A 19,856-nucleotide genomic window follows, 5' to 3' on the forward strand; every position below is an offset into this window, starting at 1 on the left:
AATAGATAAAGCACATTGTTGCTAGTGATGCGCCCGCGTGCGGATCTCTATACTTTTATCCATCCATCCATCCATCCATCTTCCACCGCTTATCCGTTCCCGGGTTGCGGGGGCAGCAGTTTTAACAGAGATGCCCAGACTTCCTTCACCCCAGACTCTTCCTCCAGCTCTTCCAGGGGACTCCGAGACGTTCCCAGGCCAGCCGAGAGACATAGTCTCTCCAGCGTGTCCTGGGTCTTCCCCGGGGTCTCCTCCTGGAGGGACATGCCTGGAACACCTCCCTAGGGAGGAGGGACATGCCTGGAACACCTCCCTAGGGAGGAGGGACATGCCTGGAACACCTCCCTAGGGAGGAGGACATGCCTGGAACACCTTCCTAGGGAGGAGGGACATGCCTGGAACACCGCCCTAGGGAGGCGTCCAGGAGGATCCGGTACCCTATCTCTAAGGGAGCGTCCAGCCACCCTGCGGAGGAAACTCATCTCTAAGGGAGCGTCCAGCCACCCTGCGGAGGAAACTCATCTCTGAGGGAGCGTCCAGCCACCCTGCGGAGGAAACTCATCTCGGCAGCTTGTATCCGTGATCTTATCCTTTCGGTCACTACCCAAAGTTCATGACCATAGGTGAGGGTAGGAGCGTAGATTGACCGGTAAATCGAGAGCTTCGTCTTTCGACTCAGCTCCCTCTTCACCACGACGGTCCGGTACATCGACCGCATAACTGCGGACGCTGCACCGATCTGTCTGTCAATCTCCCGCTCCATTGTTCCCTCACTCGTGAACAAGACCCCGAGATACTTGAACTCCTCCACCTGAGGCAGGACATCTCCACCCGGAGAAGGCACACCACCCTTTCCCGGTGGAGAACCATGGCCTCGGTTTTGGAGGTGCTGATTCTCATCCCTGCCGCATCGCACTCGGCCTCAAACCGCCCCAGCACATGCTGAAGGTCCCGGTCCGATGAAGCCAACAGGACAACGACATCTGCAAAAAGCAGAGATGAAATCCTGAGGTTCCCAAACCGGATCCCCTCCGGCCCCTGGCTGCGCCAAGAAATCCTGTCCATAAAAATTATGAACAGTGCCGGTGACAAAGGGCAGCCCTGCCGGAGTCCAACATGCACCGGGAACAAGTCTGATCTACTGCCGGCAATGAGAACCAAACTCCTGCTCCGATCATAGAGACCGGACAGCCCTTAATAGAGGGCCCCGGACTCCACACTCACCGAGCACCCCCCACAGAATGGCACGAGGGACAAGGTCAAATGCCTTCTCCAGATCCACAAAGCACATGTAGACTGGTTGGGCAAATTCCCATGAACCCTCGAGCACTCTGCGGAGGGTGTAGAGCTGGTCCAGTGTTCCGCGACCGGGATGAAAACCGCATTGTTCCTCCTGAATCCGAGGTTCAACTATCGGCCGTATTCTCCTCTCCAGTACCCTGGAGTAGACTTTCCCAGGGAGGCTGAGAAGTGTGATCCCCTATAGTTGGAACACACTGTCCGGTCCCCCTTATTAAAGAGGGACCACCACCCCGGTTTGCCACTCCAGCGGTACTGTCCCCTTCCTCCATGCGATGTCGCAGAGGCGTGTCAACCAAGACAGCCCCACGAGATCCAGAGACTTGAGGTACTCAGGGCGAATCACATCCACCCCCGGGGCCCTGCCACTGAGGAACTTACGAACTACCTCAGTGACCTCGGCTTGGGTGATGGATGAGCACGGCCCAGAGTCAACAGCTCCCCACCCGCACCATAAACGGTGCCGGTAGAGTACTGCTTCCCCCTTCTGAGGCGCCGAACGGTCCTCCAGAATTTCCTCGAGGCCGACCGAAAGTCTTCCTCCATGGCCTCCCCGAACTCCTCCCAGACCTGAGTTTTTGCCTCCAGGACTGCCCGAGCCACGGCTCGCTTGGCCTGCCGGTACCCATCTACTGTGTCAGGAGTCCCACAGGCCAACATAGGACATAGAACTACATAGGACTCCTTCTTCAGTCTGACGGCATCCTGTACTTCCGGTGTCCACCACCGGGTTCTAGGATTGCCACCACGACAGGCACCGGAGACCTTGCGTCCACAACCTCGAGCCGCCGAGTCGACAATGGAGGCAGAGAACATTGTCCACTCGGACTCGATGTCCCCCGCCTCCCCCGGGATCTGAGAGAAGTTCTCTTGGAGGTGAGAGTTGAAGACTTCCCTGATTGCGCAGCGCATCCAACTCACCACCAGGTGGTGATCAGTTGACAGCTCAGCCCCTCTCTTCACCCGAGTATCCAAGACATGCAGCCGGAGGTCAGATGAAACAACAACAAAGTCGATCATTGACCTCCGGCCTAGGGTGTCCTGGTGCCACGTGCACTGAAGGACACCCTTATCCCTGAACATGGTGTTCGTTATGGACAAACTGTGACTAGCACAGAAGTCCAACAACAAAACACCGCTCGGGTTCAGATCGGGGACGCCGTTCCTCCCAATCACGCCTCTCCAGGTATCACTGTCATTGCCCACGTGAGCGTTGAAGTCCTCCAGTAGAACAATGGAGTCCCCAGTTGGAGCACCATCCAGTACCCCTCCCAGTAGAACCATGGAGTCTCCAGTTGGAGCACTATCCAGTACTCCTTCCAGTAGAACCATGGAGTCCCCAGTTGGAGCACTATCCAGTACTCCTCCCAGGGACCCCAAGAAGGCCGGGTACTCCGCACTGCTGTTCGGCCCGTAGGCACAAACAACAGTGAGAGACATTTTCCGACCCTAAGGCGCAGGGAAGCGACCCTCTCGTTCACCGGGGTGAACTCCAACACATGGCGACTGAGCTGGGGGGCTTGGTTTTTTCTTCACCATGATTTTCTTGTGAACTGCTCTTAGTCTTACCGCTCTATACGTTTAGTGTTTCAATCTTGTTCAAGAAGTCAGTTAAGGACAGAACTGAAGTTGTAGCGCACAGATGTGATCAAGGTCCCCGATTCTGCGCGAGCAGCGTGGGAGGACAGTTACTGAGGCTCTGCACGCGTCATGCAGAACCTAAGTAGGTAGTTTCTATCTAGCACCTTTCACAGACAAGGGGATGTCACAAGGTGAGAGAATAAAACAAAGAATAAACAATAACAACAAGACGATAAAGATCTAAAGCTCCTAGAATCAAAGTACATGGAGGACGTGAGAAAAGCTGCAACTTTCTGATTAGCAACAGAACGCAAGAACAAAACTCAATATTAATCCAAGTGCTAACAGTTGTGCGGGTAATGAGGGGGGTTCTGGTCTGACCTGAGCCCATGAGTGCACAGATGAGGATCATGGAGTTGTACTTGATCTCCGGCGCGCTACGCTCGTCTGACAGCAGCTTGTGAAGCACCGACACCAGGCTGGCTCCCACAAAGTCCTTCTCCGCTGCAACTGGAACACAAGGCAGGCGGGGGGGTCAGGCCCATGGTACCGAGGGGGGGGGGGTCAGGCCCACGGTACCGAGGGGGGCCCCGCTCTAGGCTTTACACGGGTCAGACCAACAGTCAGATCTGGTGTGCTCCTCTCTCCGCCTTATAGAGGGAATGCGCATGACGTCACAGATGCAACTGTGGCAGAAAGACTGAGTGTCAGAAAGACTGAGTGTCAGAATCCCTGGCCATGCCCCTTCTCAACCTTTCCCCAACCCTGAACCTAACCTGGGGCTTGCTGATTGGGCCGGAGCTTCGGGAGCTGCTGCCCCCCCCCTGGTCATCCCGTTGCTGCTTCCACCTGCCTGCGGTCCCCACCCCCGGTCATTCCGTTGCTGCTTCCACCTGCCTGCGGTCCCCACCCCCGGTCATTCCGTTTCTGCTTCCACCTGCCTGCGGTCCCCACCCCCGGTCATCCCGTTGCTGCTTCCACCTGCCTGCTGTGTGCTGCTGATGCTGCAAGTAATGTTGGATTTTTGGGTAGCTAACGTTAAACGGTCAAATCATAAAGTTCGTTGTCCTCATCACTTTAATTTCTACAACAAATCCTGCCTTGAAGTCGGACCAAACGTCAAGACTTTTGTAAGCCTTCAAGCTTTGCTTCATGTATTTCCCCGGTGTAGAAATTAAGTACATATAAATATCAGGAAACTGGATTGGTGGCCAAATATTAATGTCCATGGACCACTGGTTCTTGGGGTAACTGTACGGGTCACTGTCAAGTCCAACTGCCTTTAATTTAAGCCCATAATCTGTTGTTGTCCCGTCTTCTCCACTAGTTGCAGCTGTTTTTGCTGATGTTTTGCCACTCAGTGTGAGTAAGGGGGCTGGTCCAGTGGGGAAGTGACGTCAATGCAGACCCTACAGGTTTAGGATGATTATAATTCAGCAGTAATTATATTTTTTTTATTCTTTTACAAAGTGAAATCTTTTTATAAAATGCCTGTATTTTCCTGGAAACGCTGACTCGCCTTAGCCAATCCCTGTAAGGGGGCGTGTCCGTCTCACCTCTGGTGAAACCAAGTCATGATTCACATTCATCAGTTTTACCCAGAAATCCCTGAAATTCCACACTACAGAGCTTTGACCTGCGTTTGACAGCTAGCCGAGAGAAGTCAGCCAAGCAAAAGGCCAATAAATACATTATTTGAGAGGGCAGCGAGGATTCATTCCTCTTTATCTCAACATTCAGACATCACACTTCTTTTAAAGTCTTGAAAACAGATCAAAGCGATCAATCAGTAAATGCTATTATATATAGACATACACACTGGCTTGTTCACCTGCATGCTTGCTTAGTTAGTGGTAGCTTAGCTCAGACTGTGATTTGGGTTGATTGCTGCTCGTGTTTTGGTCGGCTCCGTGTTGGTTTAGTGTTTTGTTTGTGGTTTTTGTTGCAGATTTCCAGTGCTTGACGTGTGCCTCCGTGTGTTCCTGCTTCCTGGATTGGCAGTGGATGTCGTCACCCCCCCCCCCCCAAAAAAAAAATCCTCACTGGGTTTGTATGTATATATTTATGTGTATGCGTATGTAGGCGTATATATGTATATATACTAAATATAGTAATAATGCACATATACTGTATATGCCTTTGGTTTTTACCTGCATGGTATCAATCATTAATATGTGTGCAGACAAGAAAAAAAAAAAAATCAGTAAATGCTATTTCCGTTCATCGTTGGTCCTTCTTACCCAGATCCAGCGCTGCTATGAGACCCAGGGCCACCAGTGCCTCGTTCTGCATGATCATGTGCTCACTGGTTGCCATGGTAACTAGGTGCTTGACTCCTCCTCCCTGGATGACGGTCCTGACGACTTCCTGAAAGCCCAACAGAGAAATGAAGCCGTCTCAGGATGCAGTTCCAGACATGTGCCGACGCTGCGGCAGCAGGAGGTGGAACAGGCGGGACTCCCCCTCCCTCCTCCTCCTCCCTCCTTATCTGGGACTCCTCCTCTAGGGGTGTAACACTATATTGTGCCACGAAATTTCGCGATACAAAAACGTCACGATACGTGTCCTGGAGGTGACAAACTGTATCGTGATATTGGGTTATTAATATTAATCTATTGTGTTGACTAGTAACGCGCCTCCGACCGCGCCTCGACCCGCGGACCAAAATCTTCCTCCGCTCAGAAGAAACTAGTCCCGTTTTGATCCCGATCACGGGACTCTTGCAGGGTTTTGAGCTCTGAACCTTTACTTATGTAAGGATGGTGTAGAGTTAAGCCTTACCTTATTAAATTAAACCTTTTTGGGGTCGTGAGTAGGATAAACACGGGGACAACTTCTGCTGGTTTCCAGTGTACTTTAATGTCCCTCAACAGTGTAGGATTTTAGAACATCAATACAGCACCTAGTGCCGTACTGTGGCGTATCACCGCCCAATCTAAAACAGACTAATCACTACAGATAAACTGACTAGTGTCATTATAGTCCCTGATTTACATCAGAATATAAAGAATATATTTATAAAATAATGAACCCTGAATTACCAAAATCACCTTCTGAACAAAAATAAATCTCCTCTTACACTTATAAGGTGAGCATGAATCAATCTTTTTTATGATGTAAAATTGTATGTATTTATTTACTTTTATTTATTTATATAATTTTAGTTGTTAAATTTCTGGAAAAGAAAAAAGTCAAATCATACATGAGAGAAACTATTCAGTTTGTGTCTAAATATTTGTACTTGTATGAAACTGAAGATGCATAATGCAAACCTGACATTTACTTTTAGTTCAGTTTGTGGAAAATGGTTGGCCTGGCTTTCTCTTTAAAACTTAAACAGTTATAAAGCATTACAAACTGTAACAATAGGGCAAACGCACAGTATTGTTTTGTATTTTGTGTCTTTCAAATAAAAGACTATTTTTTCTAGTCATATGTTCCTCATTCAAGGTTGTTAAAAAAATACTGCTATAATATCGTATCGTTATCGTGACCTCAATATCGTGTATCGTATCGTGAGATTAGTGTATCGTTACACCCCTATTCTCCTCCTCCTCCTCCTCCCCCTCACCTTGGACTTGCTGTGGCGGATGAGGGCCGACAGGAGCCTGTTGGACTCTCCCATCACTCCTGCGTGATCTTTGGCTTCACACCACTCCACCAGCCGCTCCACCAGCTTCCTGTTGGTGCCCAGCTGGTCTGCAGCTTCAGCTGAGCCCACAAAGACAGAGGTAGCGGGTTAGCAACGCCGGCACAGGCATCGGGGGGCTCTTTCTGCAGCAGCTGTACCTGCATTTGTGTTGATAAAACTATCTGCAAGATAGTTGCAAGATTGAACTTGTGCCCTGTTACAAGTATCTCAGTGTTTTAATTGATGATCGGCTCTCTTTTAAACCCCACATAGAAAACCTGAAAAACACATTTGGGTTGAAACTGGGATTCTTCTTTCGTCAAAGAACTTCTTTTTCTTTTGCTGACAGGAAAAAGTGGGTTTCTGCCACTTTTCTCCTTATGCTTGATTACGGTGACCTTTTATATATGAATGCCTCAGCAAATTGTTTGCAGTCTCTGGATTCAGTGTACAATGGTGCCTTAAGGTTCATCACTGACTATGTTTACATGCAGTCAAAATGTGGGTTAAGGTCAATATTCCGGTTACTGAAACATTGGGAATAAAAGCTGAAAGCAGCGACCCCTCTGATCATCCCGCTGCTGCTTCCACATGCCTGCTGTGTGCTGCTGACGTCCCCGACTCCCCCAGTCTGGCCTTTGGCAGGAGGGTCCCCCTTATGATCCAGGTCCTGGTCCAGGTTTCTTCCCTCCTAAAGGGGAGTTTTTCTTGCCACTGTTTGGCTTAAGGTTTTTCTCCCACTAGGGGAGTTTTTACCTGCCATTGTTTATGTAATAATTGCTCGGGGGTTTATGTTTAAGTTCATTTTCTGGATCTCTGGAAAGCGTCTAGAGACAACATCTGTTGTATTAGACGCTATATAAATAAAATTGAAATTGAAATTGAGAGATGACACCACCCACGACTCTCTATGTCAAACCATTCAAAAGTTATAGCAGAAAATAGGGCCAACCAATCAGAAGAAGAGGCGGGGCTAATTTTCACCAATTATGGTCAAGGACTCAATACCGAGTCCAATGACACCACCCAAGAGTCTTTATGTCAAACCATTCAAAAGTTATGGCAGAGAAAAGTATTCTAGGGGGCGCTGTTGAGCCGATAGGCCACGCCCATTAATGCAAACCATGAAATGTCAAATTTATCGCCAGGCCTGGCTTGCATGCAAAATTTGGTGACTTTTGGGGAACTATTCCTGGGGAACAGGAGGGAGACGCATATTTTGATGTATAACACACATGGGTGCAATTTTTCTTGCGTGCAAAATTTGGTGACTTTTGGGGCACGTTTAGGGGGGGAAAAAAAAGTCCCTCATTTCGTAGGAAGGAAGGAAGGAAGGAAGGAAGGAAGGAAGGAGAGAGAGAGAGAAAGAAAGAAAGAAAGAAAGATTCCTACAGATACAATAGGGCGTTCGCACTGTAAGTGCTCGGGCCCTAATAATGCGTTTCCATGCGTGAGCAAACGGGGTTATCCCTGTATACATGGTAGGGCTGGGCGATATATCGAGTATAGGCGATGTATCTCGGCTTCTACGCTGTGCGATGTACAAAATGACTCTATCGTGAATATTCAAATATACATTTTTTTTAGCCGCGGGCGTTAAATTACACGCTTTTCTCACTCTCTCATCTCGTCTCTCCTTCACTGAGACATAAAACAAGCGCACCCTGCTACACACGTCAGTCACGTGCTGTCGTGTGTGCATTATCATTGGCCCCTGACCAGCTGCAGGTGTCGGCGCTGCTGTCCGGGACCGCCGCTCACTTCCCCACTTTAACTTTCCCAAACTCGCCTGTTTGCGCCGTGAGCTCATCTCCGCGGTTGCTACGCGTGACGGACTCTTTTCAAAGCAAACCGGTTTAGTAAAGACGGGAGGGGATGTTTTCCCCTCGCACGGCTCCGGAGAGCCGAGGAGCCGCTCAGCGCGACACGCGCAGCCGAGCCTTTAGACGGATTTATGGTTCCGCGTTACACCAACGCAGAGCCTACGGCGTAAATGCGCGTCGGCGCGTACCCTACGGCGTAGGTTCTTCGTCGATTTAACGCGGAACCAAAATTCAGGCTTTTCTCTTCCAGAGCTGAGAAACGTCACCTAGTGTTGCTTAAATGTGGCCACATGAAATCAACCACTATCATCGAAACAAAGTCAAACAAGACTATATGACGTCATATTTCTAAAAGTAAGTGAAAGTGATGCAAATTAAAGGAGGAGAGGATGAAACATTGCACTCCCTGCACCTACAATAGTCTGAATATAAAGGTGCTCTAAAGGCCCTCCTGCTCAGAGCAGCTCATCCTGGTAAAACCAGGTAAAACCTGGTAAAACCAGGTAAAACCGGGACCAGAACATGTTCTTAGCAGATGATCTTCAGACGGGGAGTCAGAGATGCAACGTGCACTTTCTGTTTTGAAATGACACTTTTTATGTTTAATAAATACAGTTTTGGTAAATTTGACTTATTTGAAAGTTTAAAATGAGCATATATTAATGCAGTATGAACAAGAATGTTTTAATGTAGATATAGAATCATCATACTGGTGTGATTGTAGCATCAAAGTGTTAATTCAAGGCTAAGGCAAGATATCGAGATATACATCGTGTATCGACATGGCCTAAAAATATCGAGATATTAATAAAAGGCCATATCGCCCAGCCCTAATACATGGGAATTAATCATTTGGGATTTCTGGATCAAACCAGCGACGCACGGAGAACATCATGACGCAATTCCCATCATTTCAGCTTTTTCTTCCTGTATCCAAATCCAAAACAACAACAATAACAGCAGCACGGTGGATAATCAACAGCCCAGTAGAAGTAGTTTTGTTTCTCTGTCCTGTAGTTCTCCTTTTTTAGCGTCTTCCAGCGGAGCTTGATCTGGTCTGGCGTTCCTACAAATGCTGCTTCACGCAACTTTTCGCTCATCTTCTTTTAAATCTGGCTATCCCGGTACTTTCTACCGTCTACAAATGCAGAAATGTTCATATCCTTCATTACATTTATGAAGTGATTAGTCTCCTCCTGGTCTTGTGTTTCTCCGTGTTTATAAGAACTTCCTGGACTCAAAAGACCAGGATTCCTTGCGAAAAGCACATGCTCAGAAAACAAATTCCTGTTCCTTTTGATGGGGAAATCCCGTTAGGCGTTTACATGACCCAATATTCAGTTAGAAAAAGAGTAACACAGGGGTCATATTCAGGTTTTTAAAAACCGGAATATGAGCAAATTCTGGTTATTCAAAGGGGTTATTGGTGTTTACATGGCCGTGCGCAACCGGGTAATTGCCAATATTCAGGTTAGAAAAGGGTTATTGATGCTGGAAACGCAGTCACTGGTTGCAGAGCCCTCACTCTCCACTGCAACTCATATTACAGAGCTGAATGGCCGTCTTTGACGACGCATCGTCTCATCCACTCGTACAGTTTTATCTATAAAGCAATCCTTGGTCTACTCCCACATTATTTATGCAACTACATTTCCAGAACCCACAGCAGTTACTGCTTACGTTCCAGTGATTTATATCTGCTAAATGTGCCAGAGGTGCATTCTGAAACAGGTAAACGCTGTTTTAAGTTCTCTGCACCTGCTGCCTGGAACTCCCTACAGAAGACACTCAATCTGAAGGATCTCATCACTGTTGGACATTTTAAAAGCCGTATGAAGGATCTTGCAGCAGCTACTTTTCACATTTGTTGTTGTTTTAATGTAAATTCTTAATCTTGTGTTTTAACCTAGCACACATTTTTATTTATCTTGTTGGTGGTGTCTGTTTTTAATTGTTGCACTTTTAATGTTTCTCTGGCTGCTGTCTTGGCCAGGCTTCCCTTGAAAAAGAGGTAATTGTATCTCAACGGGACGGACCGGGTTAAATAAAGGTTAAATAAAAAAATTAAAATAAAAAAAATCTGTCAGATCATCAAAACTGGAAACTGCAGGAGCTGCAGGAGCTGCAGGAGCTGCAGGAGCCCGTCTGCAGGGTAAACTACCGTATCGGCCCAAATATAAGATGGTGTTTTTTGCATTGAAATAAGCCTGAAAAAGTGGGGGTCGTCTTCCATCCGGGTTCTAGACATTATACCCATTCACAACACTAGATGGCGCCAGATATCTTTAAAGCCAATGCTGAAGTTAAAGCAGCACAATGTAATTTTGTTTGAGTTTGGCAGCTCCTTTGGACAAAAGCGGTAGTGCTTTACGAGAAAGAACTAAATTTCCCATGAGCACCAGCGCGTACTGCCGGAAAGATCCTGTCCCCGTCACTGCATTTGTTTTGATGAAAGAAGACGGGACGGACTTTCAAAACTACTTTTCTGTTTTCAGCGGTCGTTTGCAGGATGGATAGCGAAGAGGTAATGTATCTATTTTTGGCTAAACAATATAATATGACGATGTTGAAAATCACTAATTTCAACTTGGTTTTATTAAGTTGTTTCAGCAAGATAATGCGCCCTACAAGCTCATACGGTCTGCACCTTTTTCCTGTCACGTTTTTTAGAGGGACTTCGTCATAAATTAGTAGTCCAACATACTTACTGACAAAATAAAAAAATACTTTATAACCTGTGAATAACTGAATGCCCATTCCTTATATTTTGCAGATCAGCCCTGCACAATTTTACAGTTCTCAGGAAAAATACTAGAACCCAAGACGAATTCCATGTATGTGAAAACATTCTAATTTTGATTCTTATTGAACATAGAACTCTACATTTACATTTCTATCATAACAATTCTGTCTCTCCTCGTCTTTCAGCTCACGCCAGCGAGTGAACGCCGGGCCAATGTTTATTCTTGTCCGGGCATTTAGCTTGTTACTCTCCCGCTTTCTTTTTTCTCCTCCTCCGATAAAACTTTTATTTTCTTGGGTTTTTCCGCTGCTTCGGCCATGGTACCAGCTTCTGCTGAGCTCCACGCTCCACGCCCCGCCCAGCTTTGGTCTGGACTACGAATGGGGAAGGAGGGGGAAGTGACATATGCCGTAAAGCAGTCAAAGCCGTAAAAATGTGTAGTTTTTTAGTGTTAAATAAATAAAAAATAGCGATAAGAAAGAAAAGAGAAGGAAAATAAGAGAAGAGATAACAGAAAATGGAGAAACGTAGCGACAATCTGGAGAAAATGCGTGGAAGATCGTCAGGTTAACCGGCAGCTGAGGAGAAGTTATGATGCAAACTTCAAGATGATGATTTGAATGAGGCTAAATAACCTGCTTTCTCTCTCAAATATATTGTTATAATAATTTGTTTCAGATGTACTGTAATTATTTTCTGTATAAAAATTGAACCCTTTTTTCAAACTTGAGTCTGGAGGGGGTCGTCTTATAATCAGGGTTGTCTTATATTCAGCCAATACGGTACTTCATGTTACTCTGTTTTGGCTGAAGGAAGGAACCAGACCAACCTTGCGTATCGATCAGCATCCGCAAAGTTCCCAGGAGCTTGAACTGAACTGGAGGCATCTCCGACTGCAAGAACTTCAGCACCACGTCAGCAACGCCGGCGGACAGCATCTTGGACTTGTTCACCACTGTGGAGAGACAATGAGTTGAAATGATCAATAACACCACATCATTTCAATATGGAAGGTTTTACAATTGCAAACTCCATTATATCAGTACTGTACAATCAGTTAAGACACAATCTAGAATCGTATCCATACGCCACTAGTGAGGCAGCAAAGGGCCGGTTTTCACTTCCTAAGCCAAACACTCATTTTCTGAAGCATACAGTAGAATATAGATCAATGAAATCATGGAATTCGTTACCAGTATATGAATAAATTAACACAGAAATCAATATTCAAAAAGCTAATGAATTGGAAATATATGTATAAGATACCACACACACACACACACACACACACACACACACACACACACACACACACACACACACACACACACACACACACACACACACACACACACACACACACACACACACACACACACACACACACACACACACACACACACACACACACACACACACACACACACACACACACACACACACTCTATCTTTGTCTTGTTTATAACTGTGTGTTTTAAATGTATAGTTTTTAATGTGGACCCCAGTAAGACTAGCTGTGCTAGTCTAGCTAATGAGGATCCTTACAAATGAACTAATAAACTAATCAGAAAAGGTCGGGGCTACAGGAGTCAACTAACACGTGTTAGGTCACATCCGGTGATCATGTTATGATCACCGGACGTTATGAATGTTTATGAACATTTGGTGAATATGTGTATTCGACTTTAAAGCCGGCTCAACCCCGGCCTGAAATCGGCTTTAATGTGCCTCCTAAAATGGCCGCCTAGTCAGAGACTACAAGGACCAGTGTGCCTTGGGGAGGCGGCACCTGGAGGGCGCGCGTCCAATCACTGGCCAGGTCCTCATGACGTCACGCACCCGCGGAGCGCAAATCTCCGTTCTCTGCCCAGCTCTCATCCTCTTCTCCCAGCCAGCCGAACAGGACAGACCTGTCCTGCTGCCCAGCGCACCTGGACCACTTTCCCATTATTCCTGAGAGCTGTGACGGGGGGAGAGCTGCTTGGACCGGATTGACGGGCCAAGCCTAAGCCCTGATCCGAGTGCCGCACTCTGGACCCTCTCTCTGCTTTAAAGCCCTCCAGACCCGGAACCGAGGAAGCGTGAGGCTGTTTTGGGCGATCAGTTTAATCTAGAGCGGTTCAGAGCTAAATTTGTGTTTAATGAAGTTACTGTTTGTATTACTGTGTAACGTTTTTTTTTTAATTGCATTACAGAAAATAAAGTCCTGTAGTTGGAACCTTATTACTGCAGTGCCCAGATCAGAACAAATGTGTATTCGTAAAGTCCCTCAAAATCCCGTAAAATCACGTTAAAGGCTGATTTATGGTTCCGCGTTACACCAACGCAGAGCCTACGGCGTAGGTTACGCGGCAACTGAGCCGTACGGTGTGCGTCGCCGCGTACCCTACGCCGTAAGCTCCGCGTCGTTTAACGCGGGACCATAATTCAGGCTTCAGTCAGAAAAGTGGTGCGCAACGCGTGAAGACGCATGAAAGGCAAGTTTGATTTTCTTTTCTGTTCTCCCGTTCTACATGTAGCTGAAAAGCTTAAAGTAACTAAAGTAACATATTTTTTTTTGTCTTAGAGTAACTATAACGGGATTACCCAAATTACAACTGTAACGCTTTACATTACCGCGTTACTGGCGAATGTAATCTGGTTACCAGTAACGCGTTACAAAGTAACGCGTTACAAAGTAACGCGTTACACCCAACACTGTTGATAACTGGGACAGCGCTAACTGCTGTGGCACAACACATGTGAGGAAAACAACCGTCAAAGAAAGACTCTCACAGGGACTGGAATCATTTTAGGCGTCTGTAAAAGCTGCAGACCTAACAATGCTAAAGAAGAATGTTTCCAGGTAAAGCAGGGGACCCTGAGACGGCGGGCCACTCACCGGGGATGGCCAGAAAAACCCTTGGCCAGCGGGCCACTCACCGGGGATGGCCAGGTTCCGCAGGGCACTCAGCGCTGCGTGCTGCACTGTCACGTTTCCCTCCTCCACGTGCCGATCCAGCAGCTCCAGGAGCTTCTGCACGATGCCGGTGTCCACCATGTGGATGCAGTTCCCATCTGCACAGAGGTCAGAGGTCAGGCTGTCTGAGGAGCTGCTCATCGCTATGACGGCCACTGCTGCTCACCCAGGTGGTGAATTCAAAGCTGGAAACTTTCCATGGGAATTATACCGCTTTTCCACTAGAACCTACTCAGCCTGACTCGCCTCGGTTTGGTTCTTTTCCACTAGGGGTCTAACGTGCCGAGTAGATACTTTTCTGTATCTATTCTGCCGAGGTTCTAAGCGGCTGAGTCGGCTGTATATGACATCATCACACTACAGGCCACCGATTGGTCGGGGGGTTGGAGTCAGACGTCTGAGTCAGGAGGAGGAAATCAGAGAAAGACACTGACGGATTCTGGTTCATTTTATTCGACCAGCAAAGGCAGCAAAAGTCTGTTTGGTGATCCAACTCTGAGGTGCAGATGTTCATAAACCTGGTGCTGAGGAGAGAATTAAAAAGGGATCTAGACGGAGATAACGAATGACCAGATCAGGGGTCTGCAACCCAAAATGTTGAAAGAGTCGTATTGGACCAAAAACACAAAAAAACAAATATGTCTAGAGCCGCAAAAAATGAAAAGTCTTGTATCAGCCTTAGAATGAAGGCAACACATGCTGCATTAATCTATATTAGTTATAACTGGGGAAGAAAAAAGTCAAAATGTCGAGAAAAAAGTAGAAATGTCGAGAAAAAAGTCAAAATTTCGAGAAAAAAGTCGAAATATCGAGATTAAAAAGAAAAAAAGAGAAAAAAGGGAAAAAAGAAAAAAAGGAAAAAAGAAAAAAAAAAGAAAAGGAAAAAAAGAGAAAAGAGAAAAAAAGGAAAAAAAAGAAAAAAAGAGAAAATAAAAGGAAAAAAAAGAAAAAAAGGTCAAACATTTTTGAAAAAGCTCCAGGAGCCACTAGGGCGGCGCTAAAGAGCCGCATGCGGCTCTGGAGCCGCGGGTTGCCGACCCCTGGACCAGATCCACCAGGAGATCTGTCACTTCATAGCTGCTCACGGCTCCAGCTGACTTTTCAGCAGCACCGAGACAAACTAAAAAAAATTAAAATGCGTTGCCGCTTGAAGCTTCTCTCACTCTCATTTTTTTACTTGATATGGAACACAAGCCACAGACCCAGCAGCACATCTATCATCTCCTCCAGGTTCTACATCTTTAGTGTTGTTGTCTTCTTCATTTAGATCACACAATCAAATACGTTACAGCAGCTTCTCCAACCTCCTACTTCTGATCTGGGTATTGAAAAGAAACGAGGGTGAGGCGAGTGGAGTCGGGCTGAGTAGGTACTAGTGGAAAAGCGCCACTAGAGTTTGACCACGGCCCTGGACTCCGGGCTGGACCGGAGGAGGGAACTGACCGTTGCGAGCGAAGTTAGCGATGGCCAGCGCTCCGGCCAGCTGCAGCTGGTGGTTGTGCGACGGTATCCAGGACAGGACCCTCTGGAAGACGCTGCCCTTCCCTCCCTCAAACAGCTTCTGCATGGACTCATCTGCAGAGGAAAAGGAAGAGTTAGAACAGCGGCACGGAAACCTGCTGCACGTGCACATCTCATCAGGTGCAGGTCTTCTCTGCTGTGATGGAATGGGGCTCCTCAGCGGTAGACCAGTCCCTTTGGTTGATATGCACCGTATTTTCCGCATTATAAGGCGCACCGCATTCTAAGGCGCTACTGTAGAGGCTTGGGTTACGTTATGCTCCGGAGCCGCATGCAGCTCTTTCATCTTATACTGCGGCTCCGAGTGGCTTGGGAAAATAAATTACAAAAAAAAAACCAACTACGTATTTAATTGAAGTGTATTTTATTTGTGTTAGTTCTTTAATATTTTAGTTCTAAATTGGAAGATTATTGTGATCTTGACATATTAGAATAAATATACTTTATTTTTTCGTCGCTCAAAATAAACGTCATACTCGTGAAAGCCGGTATACCCGCCAAAACGCCATCCATTCGTCGCGACTTTCAACCCCAGCAAGGACAAGTATGGAGAAATGTAAGAAAAGAAAAATATCTGAAGAAAATCGAACATTCAATGATGCCTGGGCAGATTCATTTGCATTTAGCTCTGATGAGAGTGGCATACCAGTACGCCTAGTTTGTGGAGAAAAACTGTAACAATAAACGGTCAAATGTCGAGAGACATTTCAACAATACACACAGAGCCTTTGCTGAAAAATATCCAGAGGGAGAAGAGAGAAAAAAAGCTGTTTCGGAACTGATGCGGAAGGCTGATCTGGTGAAAAATCACTTCAAGAAGTGGGTGAAGTTGCGGCTCAATATTGATCCATATATAAGGCGCACCGGATTATAAGGCGCATGGTCAGCTTTTGAAAAAATTGAAGGCTTTAAGGTGCGCCTTATAGTACGGAAAATACGGTACGTGTACCATCAGCCCAGCAGACATGTAGCCTGATCTAGAACCAAGGTTGGGGGCAGCCTTGGATGGATGCTACTCTGAAACGAGGGTGGAGGCCAAGCATGAACCCGGAGCCACAGCAGCTCAACCTAATTCAATTCATCTCACCTGCACAGAAAAATCTGAATTTTAAGGAGCATGAGGCAGGATTGAGGCAGGATTTATGAAAAAAATTTGTATACGTTTTAAGTTTTCTAGTAATAATGTCAGATGAAGCGTTCCAAACCAAAAAGAATGATCCCTCTAGTGTATCTCTCCGTTGCCTTGAACAGGCTGTGTGCTGCAAAATGTGCTGTAATTCGGGGCCCGAATTTCCCGCGCTGTCCTGTGGATGTGACGTCACATGACGCTGCATGTGCGTTCTCCCCGTTCTCCCGTGCTGGCCGCGCTGTTGGCTGCAGTACCCCCGACGGCCGTCGTGGTGAAGGGTGGGGCTAGAGAGTTTCATTTCTTAAAAGGAGCCTCATGCTCCTTTAAAGGGGACCTATTATGAAAAACACGTTTTTTCTTGTTTTAACATATATAAAGTGGTCTCCCCTCACCCTCCCAACTAGGGGTGGAAAAAAAAAAAAATCGATATTTCAATATATTGTTGTGCTCTCTGTTTCAATAAATAATCAATATACTGACAGCTAATATTAGGGCTGGGCGATATGGCAAAAAAAGTGATCACGATTTTTTTTCCCATATTGAATGATCTCGATTTTTAATCACGATTTTTTTTAAATCAGAAGATCCCCCCTCCCTTCTGGAATAAAATAGAAAGAAACCAGAGATTAGTTTTTTTTTTTATTAACAAATAAAGCAAATAGCATGTTTTAACAAGAATCCAGAATGCTACCAGTGGTACCCACCGAAAAAACTAGGGATGCACCGAAATGAAAATTTGATGCCGAAACTGAAGCGGAATAAAATTTAAAGACTTGGCTGAATACTGAGTACTGAATAGCCTACGGAATGCGGTTGTTCACAGTTTTTCATTTATTTTGCCATTCTTTTCACAATTGCATAGATAAAATTGCAATGACATTATTAACAACAAAAACAGTAAACTAATGAGTAGAAACCACTGTCAGGCAGCTGGCGATGCGGTTGCTTAAATTGACCAAAAGGTGGCTCTCTAACATCACAGTTTGTGTACTGTGCTTGACTCTGACGCTGGTTGGTAATTAAGGAGTTAAAATTCACTCGCCACTTACGGGACTCAGTAGCCAGCAGAAACGGCAGTTTTATTACATTTATTAACTGTAGTACCGCTATTATGAGAGGTTATTTCTCACAGTATTAGTCTAAAGGGACTTAAGGCTGATTTATGGTCCCGCGTTACACCAACGCAGAGCCTACGGCGTCATCTGGTGAGCTCTGCTTGTTGCCTCCGCGCTCCGACACATTCACTCCGCTGAGCGCGCACACACGCACGCACGCACGCACGCACGCACGCACGCACGCACGCACGCACGCACGCACGCACGCACGCACGCACGCACGCACGCACGCACACACACACCCATGTCGGGGCCGCAGAGTTTCTGAAGTCGGCGGTGATGAGTAATTTGTGGTACAAGCAGAGCGAATCACAACTGTAATGAGTGCGGTTCGAATAGACAATACATCCACCGCAAACCGTGAGTCCCGGTCGGCTCGAAGCTAAGCTAACGCTAGCCTGCGGTTGTTGTCTTGTAGTTTTATTCTCTCTGGTCACGCTTGCTCCCACCGGTGCAGGGGAGGCAGATGTGACTACTTTACTGCCTATGGTCATGCAACTTGCTGCGGCATGTCATGCATGATCAATTAATGCAGACAGCGCAGTGCCAGGAAAGCGGGTTGTGATTGGTTGTCGTGCACTTTGCTGCAGCATGTTTTGCACGTGATCGAGAAAGTAGACCCACAGCTGATCACCGTGATCGAACTTAATTTGATCGCGATCACAAATCGAGATAGTATAATCGCCCAGCCCTAGCTAATATCGATATTTTATTACAACACACATAATGGTTTACGCAGTTGTCACCGCACTATTGTTCAAGCTCTGCCCCGCCCGCCCCCACTGCCCTCGTGAACAAAACAAACATGTCGAAGCGGCCGCCTGAGAAACCAGCTCAGAAAATACAGAACGACCGGTTTACTTCGTACAGACAGCGGGCTGAGCAGCACTGTTAATGCTGGAAGTTACTTGCTGTTTGAGCCGGTGTTTAAGCTGCCATGTGCGTTAATCTCCGCTCGCACAGACAACCAGCTGTGTTAAGAAACGGACCCCGCTCGCGCTCCACGTGAGGAGAGCGGCTCGTACTGTAATACAAAATTATTCCACCTATTACAGACGCCGTTAAAGTAAATGATCGTCAGTCTTTTTGTGTTATGACGTTTATGCTTTTCACTCTGTAAGTGATCCTCGCTCGTATCCTTCCGTGTCCAGTCAACCGTGTGCTGGGAAAACTTGCAGATCATTGAATCACCAGACACGTTAAGCTTGATTTATGGTTCCACGTTACACCAACGCAGAGCCTACGCCGTAGGGTACGCGGCGGCGCGTACAGTACGGTGCGTGTCCTGCATACCCTACGGCGTAAATCTTCGTTGGTGTAACGCGGAACCATAAATCAGCCTTTACACACGGACACAGACACACTCAGACACACGCCCACCCGTGCACAACCAGTGTTCGGATCAAATCGAATCAAATGGTGATAATCGATTCTGAATCTTAAGAATCGGATCAATTCTTGACATTTTAATAGATACCCAGCCCTAGGAGGCAGTGAGGTACTTTGCAAAATTAAGTTGCTTACTGACTTTTCAGTATTAGAAACAAAGCAGTGCACTGTCCTGGTTTATATAAAACATGTTATTAATGTTCATGAACTTTAATTTGTCCAGCTGTACAGAGTTTACATTTACAAGCCTAGGAGACGGTGAGGAAATATACAAATGCACTTTCTTGTATGAAGTTTTGGCATTGAATAAATGCATAACTACAGACGTTTTCCTTTTTATAGGTATTTTTTCTTTTTCAGTCCCATATATCGTGATATATCGCTCTTACCGATATATCGATATATCGAATATCGAAAATATCGTGATATTATCGATATCCTGGGCCACATATCGCCAAAGTATCGAATCGGGACTTACCCGTATCGTCCCACCCCTACTCCCAACACAGAAAAGATGAAATCCCATGAATTTCTGCAAGGTCTGTACCCCCGCCCTGCAGAATCTTCCAGTGTCATGTGACTTTCTACGGCCCATTCTGAATCTGCGCCTATGGTGACGTCACCATAGGCGCTCATTTCCATAGGTCGGCCTCTGCTGCTGAAACC

At 46.4% G+C, this 19,856-nt stretch overlaps 1 protein-coding gene across 3 annotated transcripts in view; it reads right to left on the minus strand.

Moving 5' to 3' along the window:
- Nucleotides 1-19,856, minus strand: part of rap1gds1 (RAP1, GTP-GDP dissociation stimulator 1) — a 53,227-nt gene that overhangs the window by 3,048 nt on the left and 30,323 nt on the right. For all 3 annotated transcript variants that reach the window (XR_009770577.1, XM_061709694.1, XM_061709692.1), the window contains 6 exons: nt 15,480-15,611; nt 14,000-14,134; nt 11,907-12,032; nt 6,452-6,591; nt 5,121-5,247; nt 3,262-3,390 (listed from right to left, as the gene is read on the minus strand). Coding sequence is in view for 2 of the 3 variants with exons in the window: in XM_061709694.1 (XP_061565678.1) it covers nt 3,262-3,390; nt 5,121-5,247; nt 6,452-6,591; nt 11,907-12,032; nt 14,000-14,134; nt 15,480-15,611 (789 nt within the window). In the remaining variant the exon portion in view is untranslated. The remainder of the gene's footprint in view (nt 1-3,261; nt 3,391-5,120; nt 5,248-6,451; nt 6,592-11,906; nt 12,033-13,999; nt 14,135-15,479; nt 15,612-19,856) is intronic.

The sequence above is a fragment of the Cololabis saira genome, chromosome 20 (genome assembly GCF_033807715.1).
Source record: "Cololabis saira isolate AMF1-May2022 chromosome 20, fColSai1.1, whole genome shotgun sequence".
Classification (NCBI taxonomy): domain Eukaryota; kingdom Metazoa; phylum Chordata; class Actinopteri; order Beloniformes; family Belonidae; genus Cololabis; species Cololabis saira.